Source organism: Pinus tabuliformis, chromosome 4_1 (assembly GCF_031772625.1).
Source record: "Pinus tabuliformis cultivar Carrire ecotype Pingquan chromosome 4_1, CPIR1, whole genome shotgun sequence".
Classification (NCBI taxonomy): domain Eukaryota; kingdom Viridiplantae; phylum Streptophyta; class Pinopsida; order Pinales; family Pinaceae; genus Pinus; species Pinus tabuliformis.
The window spans coordinates 554846753-554859537 of NC_142303.1; the positions used below are offsets into that span (position 1 = coordinate 554846753).

Sequence of the window (12785 nt, forward strand, 5' to 3'; positions counted from 1 at the left end):
TCCTCAAGGAAATGGCTTAGCAGAGTCAACTAACAAAAATATCATCAGGATTATTACTAGCATTTGCACCACATGTTGCAAAAGAAACGCCGTAAGGCAATGATATGAAAAACAATAGCATAGAAGAGAGAAGTCAAAATTTTATGCAAATGACATAAGAAACAACAGCATAGAAGAAAGAAGTCAAAATTTTATGCAATTTTGTTTCTTTACCGGTGTTTATTTTTTATCATCAACAAATGGCCAATTCGAGGCAATGCTAATCTACATTTTTGACAAAGAAAAATCAATAAAAGTCAAAAACAATTATGGATCTAGAATTGAATCTCAACACAGAGGTGTGCCTTACTGTCTAGCATGTATGAGTGGATATCACAATGAGACTTTTCAGAACATTATATACCTTAGTGTCAGACAAGGGATGAACAAAGAGGAATCCCAGATAAAATGGAGACTTCTGGCTTGTTTTAAGTTTGATACATTATAAGTGCTACATGCTTTTTCCAACCCTAGCGTTGCTTCTGATCCTAAAAGAATTCCACAATGTTCTGATTTTTATTGAGAGCTGAGAAAGTGTTAAAACATGTGTACAAACTCATAACGTTAAAGAGGAGTATACTATAAATATAAGATTTATCCCACGTGTCTATCTAGTCCTGTCAGCAAATCTAAAATAACTGATCTTACCATTGGTTTAGGAGCCTATAATACAATTAGATGGATATAAACTCAATTACATCTTAGAAATCATGGGAAGACAATCATATGGATGGAAATGATAAACATACATAAAGTTGAAAAAAGTGAATGCATCATTGCTTGTGTGCAGCATAAGGACACCCACAGGGAGATATATTTTGAATAACATCACTCCTTGGAAAAATCAAAGAGAGTGTATGCAAATTGTCACACAGAATAAGCCATGACGTTGTCGAGAATAACATGCTGTTAAAAATTAAGTACCTTATTCTTCAAATGATCAAAGTATTATCCAAACTTATATTGTTCTAGAATCTATTAGTTCCAACGATGTTTAAATTATTCTTCATTGTGGTTGTCTTTTTATTTCTGGTGTTAATAATAGTTTGTATCTTATACCAGGAAGGTCAGACTTTTATAACTTTCTAGGTCCGGTTTTTATTTCAAGCCTTTTAAAAGTCTTTTGGTTAGTTTAAAAAGTATGTTGTAATGTTGTCGTAGAGTCCTCTATTACCAGAAAGCTGACCGATAGACTGGTTTTTGCTTCTGTTCACCAAATCGCTCTGCACTTACACTCAGCCTGTATAAGTTGCATGTTTTTTTTATATTAAGAACATATTGAGAACTTGAATGATATCTACTTAAAACTTGAGAGTCAATATTATGTTTGGTGGTTCAATAAATCCCTGTAATTTTCATTCAACCAATTTTCGTGATTTTAAAAAAAACAACAACAAATACAGACACCCAAACCTTTAGAGTTCATAACATTTTTCCAAAAGTTTTATCCCATGCTTCAAACATAACTGCGGGAGGATTCGCCCAATCACAAAACAGTGCTGCGTTGAAACTTTCCCAGTAACAAAACAGCTTTCCTCTGCACCAGGTACAAAATTATTCTTTAGAAATTGCAGACAAGTACAAATAACATTTTCCTCCAATGAAAAGCAAGTGGCTCCTTCATAGCAGATTGAAATTGCAATACTCCAAAGACAGATGAAACAGTGATAGAAGGAAACAATGTGGCTCATGGATTTTTGGGTTGCAACTGTCTGAGAATTTTTAGTCCCATTGCTTCCCGTTGAATTCTTCACCATCATTAGGGAACAACAACAATGTAGAAGAAAATCACGCATTAGAAGATTGCATAGTAACCAACCTTTGTTTTTGGATTAATTGATTATATCTGGCAGCCATTCGTCTCCCTGTATAAAGTTTCCAACAGTATACATTCCTACATTTCTCTCAGGTATCTGATTAGACCATGGCGTTCTTCCAGAAACCTTAGCCCCCGGCCCATAATTCTGGTATTCCCCATAGTAAAGCGTGTTAAGAGCAAAGTCCTCTATCCACGGCATCCATCCCTCAGGGCTAATGGCCTCTCCCAAATATGAATTTATGCAGATTGCTCTGGAGTACATCTTCCATGGCCGACCCAAATAGCCTTTGTAAATTTTTGGGTTGGCATAGTAAGCCCTCATATATTCTTCAGTTCCATTGATAGTGCAGTTATGGAAAACAAATCCTGTGGGCTCGGCTGGATCTGTTCGACCCTGTGCAGTGACAGGATCTGATGATCCTTTGTCTGAGTTTATTTGACGAGGACGCAGCAGAATGAGACAGTTTTCAAAGATGGCTGCCAAGTCTCCAAATATGAAGTCAACAGTGCCTTCTATTCTACAGTTTCTATAGAACTGACGAAGAATATGAGTGTACAATATATCCTGGTGGCCAAGAAAGGCACAGTTGTAGAAGGCAGAGTGATCACTATCTACTCTTAGGGCTACCGCTTGTTGACTACCTGGCCCTGCTGCATTTTCGAATGTTATATCCCGTGCTAAGAAGCCATCAGCATTTACAGCTGCAATTGTGAAAACAAATAAATTAGCAATCCTCAACATCTAAAACAAGATTTAGTGGGATCGAGGAATATGGATTGATTGAATTTTCCTTTGATAAGAGTTCAAAACCAAAGAACGATGGTAATTGTAAGTATTAAATTCCGTCTTTGTTTAGAAATAGCATACACATATTTATCTAGTTATCAGAATAAACAGAGGATCCGATTTTAGCATATGCCCATTGAAATTTCTCAAACTTACAAACCCCAATGCATGTTGAAAGACATTACACCTATCATATGAAAGGGTTCCAAATATCTTATTCTTAAAATGTAAAACCATAATTAATTTTTTTGCTGCTTTAATAGGATGAAAGAAGTGCAGAATCTGCAAAAATAAATGTTATTTCTCTCTTCTTTTCAGCAACCTACAATCTGAAGAAAAGCATTATTGCTTCCCTTGCAAATGACGGATTGCATTCCAAGCACTGCTGGATTTTGATTGTTTCCTTCTCCTCTCATTTGTATTTTGTTGATGCTTTCTAGATCAGCATTCCTTTGCAAGGGAATTAATCTGGGTTGAACTCAAGTAGAAAATTTCTCTCTCATTAATTGGATGGTCATTTTCACAATTGATTGTCTCCAAAGAAGTCTTGTCAGCCAAATCTCTACCTTTCCTCAGGCTTTTAAGTTTAACCAACATGCAGGCCCTCAGTGTTGTGGTTTGGCATTTTTATCCAGTAGTTCTTAGCAACATGGCAGAAAGGGCACACTTTATGTCCATGCAGAAGGAATTGGAAGCAATGGTAGTGGATTCCTTGGCCACAGAATTGAACAAGCGTTTAAAGCCCTTTGGGTTCTGCAAGAAGACCCATAAAAATCTGCAAATGTATCAAAGAGAATTGCTTCCTAGATCATACTTGTACAATAAGTGATCATAGTAGAAGGTCATTTGATTGTGAAACCGTTGTGGGATTCAATCCAAGTGACCTGAATTTACTGTAGATAGACGTCCTCTTTGATATCCATGTTTATCTCCATTCAGGGGCTAGGATGTCACTAGGGCATCTAGAGAATAGCTAAAAGGAGGGAGGCACTCTTTGAAGAACTGAAGACGCCTTTAAAAAAACAGCACATTCGCTAGACAAAGGGGCCTGTGGAGGCAATCTAAAAAAGGCAAAGGGCCAGATAGGAGTTTCCCGTGAAGAAAGAAGACAAGTCCAAAAATGCTCTCAAGGAAAAAGGGATGAATGCCAAACTGTTTGTACAATGGGTTATGGAACTGTTTGTTTATGCTAAATCATACACTGTAGCATGAGGAATTGGACTGTCTCAGCCTGCGCGCAGTCAGGTGGTAACGAGGTAGGCCCCAAGATTTCAACACCGTATAGTACTATAGGTCTGTTAATTGTGTCAAAAAATGCATCTCAGAAGAGATGTCCTGAAAATGCATATGGAAGTATTGTCGGTCAAGCATGGAGAGAGACCTATAACCCTTTCTAAGTTTGGGTTGAAAGACATGCCTTAAGCTAAACCTAAGGGCTATGGATCAGATCCCATAGATGTATAAGCAATGGTAATCTCCACTTCGCTTCCTTTGAAGAAGAAGTGGAAGTTTGTTAGGGTGCTCTTGGATATTTAAATCACAACCTTAGTTTCACTAAGGTTCACCACCATCATTCTATGACCATCACATTGGCAGGGGCATCAAGCTATCTCTGAATGTCCCTAGGGGAGGAGGCTAAAAGGATCAGATCCTCTGCAAATAAGAATAAGGTAAACAAAACATGGTGTAAAACGTAAACATCTCCCTTGTGGAAGTACTCGCTCGGTTATGCTCTAACCCATTAATGTATATCCCATGGAATTTCATGAAAGCAACTATGAGACACTCAAAGATGCCAATTTCACGTAGTCTCCAGAACGATAATTCCCTTGGAATAGAGTCCAAAAGCCTTCTGAAAATCCACAAAGCAACAGGACTTTAGATGAGGGACGTCAGCTTCCTTGATAATAGCACACAGGCTAAAAATGTGGTCACTAGTTTCATAATCTCTTCTAAGACTTGGTTGCCCCATAGCTTTGAATTTGTTCCTCTCTAGATGTTGAGAAAGCCACACGTTCACGCCCATAACATAGAGTTCGACAAAGGCACGCCCAATCATAATATTCCTGTAATTATTTCTATCAGAAATATCCTTCAATTGGAAGATGGGGTGGATGATATTTTGAGACCATGAAGAGGGAAAGCCAATGCAAATTCAACCTGCAGACCTTATTCATCTACTTCTTTGCTGGTGCTCAAGATCCTAACAACTCTTTTAATGTCTCTTGGGGTGAATAGTGACAAAAGGTGAGAGAGGAGAGAATATGGACTAAGGTTGACCCGAAAAATCACAGAGGGATGTGGTCCGCAAGAACCATGTGTAATGATCAAAACATGTTGGAAGAGCAGATTTTCCAATTTCAATTCAAGGCATCTCAAATCTGCCAGGAACCACACCATGATCAAACACAATAACAAAACCAAACTCAGGCAAAGAAATAAATTCCAACTTAATATGAAGAGGAAGAGGAACAATGATGAGCATTACCAACAGTTGCAGAGCCATATGTACTTGGAACACCAGGCAGGGATGGCACACGCATAGACCCCGTGATCACAGTCTTCCCCATGCCATCACCCACAAACATAAGATTAGTTTTACTGGGAGGAACCCTAACAATCTCCTTATACACCCCAACCTTTATATGTATCACGAATCTCCGCTCAGATTATCTGGTGCACTGTTCACCGCCTGTTGAATACTCATAGAGGATTCATCCTTGGACACAGTCACATCGGGAACCAATTTATCAACCTCTAATACATCCCAAATTTGATTATAATGATGGTAATAATCTGCAGTACTAGAGGAATTGGATGATCTCTCTGTTTTTGGAGGCCTCCATAGGACCATATTCTGTCTGTATGTATCCAGAGCATCTACCATGCTAAGGGCATTGCTGGTCAAGCTCATGACTGTAAGAACAGGTTACGTTACACAGCGGCTGCTCAGCGAGATTTGAAGCAGCAAAAAAAACCCATTGTTTGATTATGTATAATAAATTAAATATAATCAAAACAATGTAGTGACTTACAGTTCTGTCATCTTAACCTAGTTGGAGTGTTCAGAATTTTTCTTCGCGCAAGGATAGTAATCGACGGATTTCAAGGGGCAGGCCTGCCTCCCCTGATTCAACCACTCTGTCAAAGCGTTATCTGTCCTGGGGATCTCCATCTCTGTCCCTTCCCCAGCTCAGCCGCAATGCTTGTCTCCCCCGATGCAGCTAACGAATCTTCCAGTGGAGTAAATACGCAGAGGAAAAATACGAAGACCGGCAAGAACAGCGAGCCTGAAACCAAATCCAGAGCGAGGGCAAGCGTTTGATCTGAGGTACAAACCCTGCTGCCCGGATGAAACTATTCGATGAAACGCCCAAACCGTTTGGGCAACCCCGATCAACGGCTGAAATGGTTGCAATCGTCTAACATATAATCCTGTGGCTTACAAGATGACAGGTAGGCAGAGAGGGGAGTTGATCTCAGAGGGAAACGCCTTACGGCGTAATTAATATAAAATGAATAAATTATATATATTTTATAAAACTTAGTTTTAACTTGTTATATTTAATTTAAATATAATTTTACTTGAATTTTATATTTTACAACTTGGCCACATGTTCACTTGTTCCACCTTTCAATTATCCAATCTGATGATGCGAGTTTGATGATAGAATAATTGCGATCATAGATTCAGAGCAGGGTGACAACCATCACAGCATTTTGAGAAGCCCTGAAGTGGAAATTTCGTGCAGGTTATTTACCTGACTTCAAGTCCACTGAAACCAGGTAACTGTATTTACTTTTTCAGTCTATTCAAATGATTGCTATAGAATTAAAGAACAAAATATATTATTGTGGCCCTTTAAATCAATTATAGAACACATTGTACAATTTAACTAAATAATCTCTAAGAGTCATCAGCCTAGGAATATCTTTTTTGACAATGATATTCTCTGAGCTTGATGCAGTCAGCCAACCAAGCTCTCATAAATTACATTTCTCTGCATCATTTTTTTTGACAGCTAAGAACTTGCAAACCTTACCCATATATCTTTTCTCCTGCCACTCGTTCAAGGAGAAAGACATTACCTTTGTCATCCCTACCAATCCTAGTAATGTTGTCAACATATCTTTCCCCACATTAAGGACCATCATTCATGTGACCAAAATCACTTTTAACTATTGCACACTTTCAAAATTAAAATCAAACTGCAGCCAATTCAATATTTTCACAGAGAAAGAGAAAGAAGTCCTCTAATTATCCTAGGAAACATATGGTCAAGGATACGTTATTTCCAACCAGCCTTGGGGATTGAAAATGCTGAGAAGTATATCATAGTTCTTTCGGAACAAATTTAGTAACTGCAAATCACAAACATCAAAGACATTTGCAACCCCACAACCGAAAATTCCATGCCAAATCTTGTTAACAACCTGTATTTCTGAAACAAAGTAGCCTACCATTTCAAGGGCAATGGCTGATCTTTCAAACTGGATGTCAACGCGCTGGTTGGAAAGAAGGGTAGGATTAGTTTAAATACTTATGCAAGATTGAGAAACTGAACAATGTTGACTATAAATTTTGAATGAATCAAATCAAGGAATAGGAAAAGACACGAAACAGCAAATTGAATTTGATCTTGAGCTGGTCAAATTCAGCCCTCAACCTTAATTCCATGTTCATTAGGCACCTGAGTTTTCCCTATGATTTCGGAAATATCAGAGCACACCTTTTGATTGGGCAACCCCGATCAACGGCTGAAATGGTTGCAATCGTCTAACATATAATCCTGTGGCTTACAAGATGACAGGTAGGCAGAGAGGGGAGTTGATCTCAGAGGGAAACGCCTTACGGCGTAATTAATATAAAATGAATAAATTATATATATTTTATAAAACTTAGTTTTAACTTGTTATATTTAATTTAAATATAATTTTACTTGAATTTTATATTTTACAACTTGGCCACATGTTCACTTGTTCCACCTTTCAATTATCCAATCTGATGATGCGAGTTTGATGATAGAATAATTTCGATCATAGATTCAGAGCAGGGTGACAACCATCACAGCATTTTGAGAAGCCCTAAAGTGGAAATTTCGTGCAGGTTATTTACCTGACTTCAAGTCCACTGAAACCAGGTAACTGTATTTACTTTTTCAGTCTATTCAAATGATTGCTATAGAATTAAAGAACAAAATATATTATTGTGGCCCTTTAAATCAATTATAGAACACATTGTACAATTTAACTAAATAATCTCTAAGAGTCATCAGCCTAGGAATATCTTTTTTGACAATGATATTCTCTGAGCTTGATGCAGTCAGCCAACCAAGCTCTCATAAATTACATTTCTCTGCATCATTTTTTTTGACAGCTAAGAACTTGCAAACCTTACCCAGATATCTTTTCTCCTGCCACTCGTTCAAGGAGAAAGACATTACCTTTGTCATCCCTACCAATCCTAGTAATATTGTCAACATATCTTTCCCCACATTAAGGACCATCATTCATGTGACCAAAATCACTTTTAACTATTGCACACTTTCAAAATTAAAATCAAACTGCAGCCAATTCAATATTTTCACAGAGAAAGAGAAAGAAGTCCTCTAATTATCCTAGGAAACATATGGTCAAGGATACGTTATTTCCAACCAGCCTTGGGGATTGAAAATGCTGAGAAGTATATCATAGTTCTTTCGGAACAAATTTAGTAACTGCAAATCACAAACAGCAAAGACATTTGCAACCTCACAACCGAAAATTCCATGCCAAATCTTGTTAACAACCTGTATTTCTGAAACAAAGTAGCCTACCGTTTCAGGGGCAATGGCTGATCTTTCAAACTGGATGTCAACGCGCTGGTTGGAAAGAAGGGCAGGATTAGTTTAAATACTTATGCAAGATTGAGAAACTGAACAATGTTGACTATAAATTTTGAATGAATCAAATCAAGGAATAGGAAAAGACATGAAACAGCAAATTGAATTTGATCTTGAGCTGGTGAAATTCAGCCCTCAACCTTAATTCCATGTTCATTAGGCACCTGAGTTTTCCCTATGATTTCGGAAATATCAGAGCACACCTTTTGATTCTATTCAAGAACATAAACTAATGCATATTGTAATAAGTTTTCCACAATGGCTCAATAGATATCAAAGTGTAAATTTTGATTCTATTCAAGAACATGGACTATTCCATATCATACTCAGTTTCTCCCAATCGTTTGGAATATATCAGAGTGAACATTTTGACTTATTCAAGAACATGGACTAATCCATTATAAAATCAGTTTCTCAACATTAATTGGAAGACCTCAATGTGCACATTTTGATTCTATTCAAGAATGTAGACTAATCCATATTACAATCAGTAAGGGTTAGGGTTTGGAACCTTAGGGCTTGCAATCTTGAAGGAAGCCTCAATAGTTAGCTCTCCTGTGAGCATGCCCAAGCCGGCAACACTGAAGCCAATGGTGTTTACTGCTTTTCCCTACATTCAGAGGATTAAGATTTCAAAACCCATATGGGTCCCTACAGAAATCAAAGCCATGAACACCCAAGCTTTTCTGATATGATTTTGAATTTAGAATAAAAGACAAGCAATTCATGAATGAATGACAAACTGGATAGCAGAGCCACCTCTTTTGTATTGATAGTCTGCACAAACTCCCCCAGAGCAATAAAGTCCCGGAGACCTAGCTTTGTCCGTTTAGAGCCCAGGATTGTTATTGTACTGTATAGAAGCTTCCACCGGCCTTCGACCTGGTAGAAACTTCACATTAGGGCATCCATGGTATCCTATCCATGCCCAAATCTAATTAGAACATGGGATCCCAAATCTTGAAATGGAATAATAGCGCTAATTTCTTTTGTAAATGCCACCAACCATTGGACTAGATCCACTTAGTTTCGGAACCCAGATTCACACTGAAATACAAACGCATTTACCATTTGGAGATTTTCAGTAGGATTGTGTACAGGGTTTTGTTCTTCAAGCAGCATTAGAAGCTTCTCTATTTCGGTCCTTTTAGCCACTGGAACGCCGAAAACACCCCTATTCAGGCCTTGCATTGACATTCACAAAACCCAAACGGGCAATCAGCAATTTACTTTCAGAAAAGGCTTAAATCCTTCAGCTCCGAATTACTGTTATCATCCAAAATGCAATAAGGACCCCAAATTCAATAACAGAAAGCATAACATACCCATGTAAGAATAAGCTAACCTTGTAAGGAATTTTTTAGGGCTATTTTTAGTTGATCAGTGCTCCCAACCTCTGGAGTCTCCATGGAAAGCTCTGTTGCTGCACTCGCATTCAGAGACCTGATCTGCTGCACATCGCATCTGATGGCGCCGCCTTTGATGGCATGATCCAGCAGCCTATGATCCAGTGGAGTAAATACGCAGAGGAAAAATACGAAGACCGGCAAGAACAGCGAGCCTGAAACCAAATCCAGAATTGAATTTGATCTTGAGCTGGTGAAATTCAGCCCTCAACCTTAATTCCATGTTCATTAGGCACCTGAGTTTTCCCTATGATTTCGGAAATATCAGAGCACACCTTTTGATTCTATTCAAGAACATAAACTAATGCATATTGTAATAAGTTTTCCACAATGGCTCAATAGATATCAAAGTGTAAATTTTGATTCTATTCAAGAACATGGACTATTCCATATCATACTCAGTTTCTCCCAATCGTTTGGAATATATCAGAGTGAACATTTTGACTTATTCAAGAACATGGACTAATCCATTATAAAATCAGTTTCTCAACATTAATTGGAAGACCTCAATGTGCACATTTTGATTCTATTCAAGAATGTAGACTAATCCATATTACAATCAGTAAGGGTTAGGGTTTGGAACCTTAGGGCTTGCAATCTTGAAGGAAGCCTCAATAGTTAGCTCTCCTGTGAGCATGCCCAAGCCGGCAACACTGAAGCCAATGGTGTTTACTGCTTTTCCCTACATTCAGAGGATTAAGATTTCAAAACCCATATGGGTCCCTACAGAAATCAAAGCCATGAACACCCAAGCTTTTCTGATATGATTTTGAATTTAGAATAAAAGACAAGCAATTCATGAATGAATGACAAACTGGATAGCAGAGCCACCTCTTTTGTATTGATAGTCTGCACAAACTCCCCCAGAGCAATAAAGTCCCGGAGACCTAGCTTTGTCCGTTTAGAGCCCAGGATTGTTATTGTACTGTATAGAAGCTTCCACCGGCCTTCGACCTGGTAGAAACTTCACATTAGGGCATCCATGGTATCCTATCCATGCCCAAATCTAATTAGAACATGGGATCCCAAATCTTGAAATGGAATAATAGCGCTAATTTCTTTTGTAAATGCCACCAACCATTGGACTAGATCCACTTAGTTTCGGAACCCAGATTCACACTGAAATACAAACGCATTTACCATTTGGAGATTTTCAGTAGGATTGTGTACAGGGTTTTGTTCTTCAAGCAGCATTAGAAGCTTCTCTATTTCGGTCCTTTTAGCCACTGGAACGCCGAAAACACCCCTGTTCAGGCCTTGCATTGACATTCACAAAACCCAAACGGGCAATCAGCAATTTACTTTCAGAAAAGGCTTAAATCCTTCAGCTCCGAATTACTGTTATCATCCAAAATGCAATAAGGACCCCAAATTCAATAACAGAAAGCATAACATACCCATGTAAGAATAAGCTAACCTTGTAAGGAATTTTTTAGGGCTATTTTTAGTTGATCAGTGCTCCCAACCTCTGGAGTCTCCATGGAAAGCTCTGTTCCTGCACTCGCATTCAGAGACCTGATCTGCTGCACATCGCATCTGATGGCGCCGCCTTTGATGGCATGATCCAGCAGCCTATGATCCAGTGGAGTAAATACGCAGAGGAAAAATACGAAGACCGGCAAGAACAGCGAGCCTGAAACCAAATCCAGAGCGAGGGCAAGCGTTTGATCTGAGGTACAAACCCTGCTGCCCGGATGAAAGTATTCGATGAGACGCCCAAACCGTTTGGGCAATCCTGATCAACGGCTGAAATGGTTGCAATCGTCTAACATATAATCCTGTGGCTTACAAGATGACAGGTAGGCAGAGAGGGGAGTTGATCTCAGAGGGAAACGCCTTACGGCGTAAAAATAATTGTTGATCAAAACCAAAAGAATTGGCATAAATCTTTAATATTTGCATTATGGGAAGATCATATAACTCAGAAGGCCTCAATAGGTACTTCTCCTTTTAACTTAGTGTATGGGAAAGAAGCTGTAATTCCACCAAATTTAGCCCTCTCATCTCTTGCCCTAGTACAATTCATTGAAGAAACTCCTTCTTCCTTTATTTAATTAACGTTTGATCAAATTCTTAAATTGGATGAGGAAAGAGAAAAGGCAAAAATTACTCATGCTAAACATCAACAAGTCATTAAATCTTCTTTTGATACAAGTTCTGCCGGCTCAAAAACACTACCGATTGGTGATCTCGTTTTGAAATGGGACAAAGCACATGAAGACAAAGGTAAGCATACCAAATTTCAAAAGATGTGGCTTGGATCATTTCAGATTGTTAAAAATATAGGCTCATCAACGTTTCCATTGTAAGACCTATCAAGAAAGAGAGATTCTCTTCTTGTGAATGGGCTTATCTTAAAGAAATTCTTTTCCTAAGGAGGTAACCCCTTCTTACCTGTACATATTCTTTATGCAAATTTTGGTTTCTTTTAGAAATAATGTTGTAAATAGTCTACCATTGGCTTTCTACTATTGAAAAGCTCTTTGAAAGAATATTGTGACTACTTGCTTTTAAAAAGTAGAAACTTTTAAGGAAATGATTACAGTTTTGGAAATTAGATAATAAAAAAAGGTGAAACTCTTAAATCCTCTTTAAATTTGTGAAATATTTCAAACCTTGAAAACATAGTAAATCATTTTGAGTTTTATCAGTTGAGAAAAATTATTTATAAAAAGGTAAAGACTTTCTCCAACTAAGCATCTACAAATCTATAAATGTCATCCATAAACTCTTAAGGAGTCAAGCATTCACCCCATCCACTAGGTTTATGATTTTTTAGAGTGTAATTCTAAAATATATTTGAATTAAAAGATAAGAGGTCTCATTACGAGCCTGCTTACCATGATCATAGG

General features: G+C 38.0%; 2 protein-coding genes and 1 pseudogene across 2 annotated transcripts in view; all 3 read right to left on the reverse strand.

Annotated features, from left to right (window-relative positions):
- Window positions 1–1856: 1856 nt before the first annotated feature.
- LOC149177041 (putative pectinesterase/pectinesterase inhibitor 51 pseudogene) lies at window positions 1857–5532 on the reverse strand (annotated as a pseudogene).
- Window positions 5533–7832: 2300 nt separating this feature from the next.
- LOC149177042 (fibrillin protein 5 homolog) lies at window positions 7833–10098 on the reverse strand. The gene is made up of 6 exons (XM_089423265.1): window positions 9873–10098; window positions 9596–9701; window positions 9287–9409; window positions 9039–9137; window positions 8289–8506; window positions 7833–8130 (listed from the first exon to the last, which is right to left on the reverse strand). Exons 2-6 carry the CDS (start codon window positions 9647–9649, stop codon window positions 8040–8042), a joined length of 585 nt encoding a protein of 194 aa, XP_089279391.1. The 5' UTR covers window positions 9650–9701; window positions 9873–10098; the 3' UTR covers window positions 7833–8039.
- Window positions 10099–10284: 186 nt separating this feature from the next.
- The window catches only part of LOC149177043 (putative plastid-lipid-associated protein 2, chloroplastic), a 30689-nt gene continuing 28188 nt past the window's right edge, over window positions 10285–12785 (reverse strand). The window contains exons 2-5 of the mRNA XM_089421653.1: window positions 11351–11668; window positions 11074–11189; window positions 10765–10887; window positions 10285–10615 (exon numbers count right to left, since the gene is read on the reverse strand). Of these exons, the coding sequence (XP_089277779.1) occupies window positions 10493–10615; window positions 10765–10887; window positions 11074–11189; window positions 11351–11668 (680 nt within the window). The 3' untranslated portion in view covers window positions 10285–10492. The remainder of the gene's footprint in view (window positions 10616–10764; window positions 10888–11073; window positions 11190–11350; window positions 11669–12785) is intronic.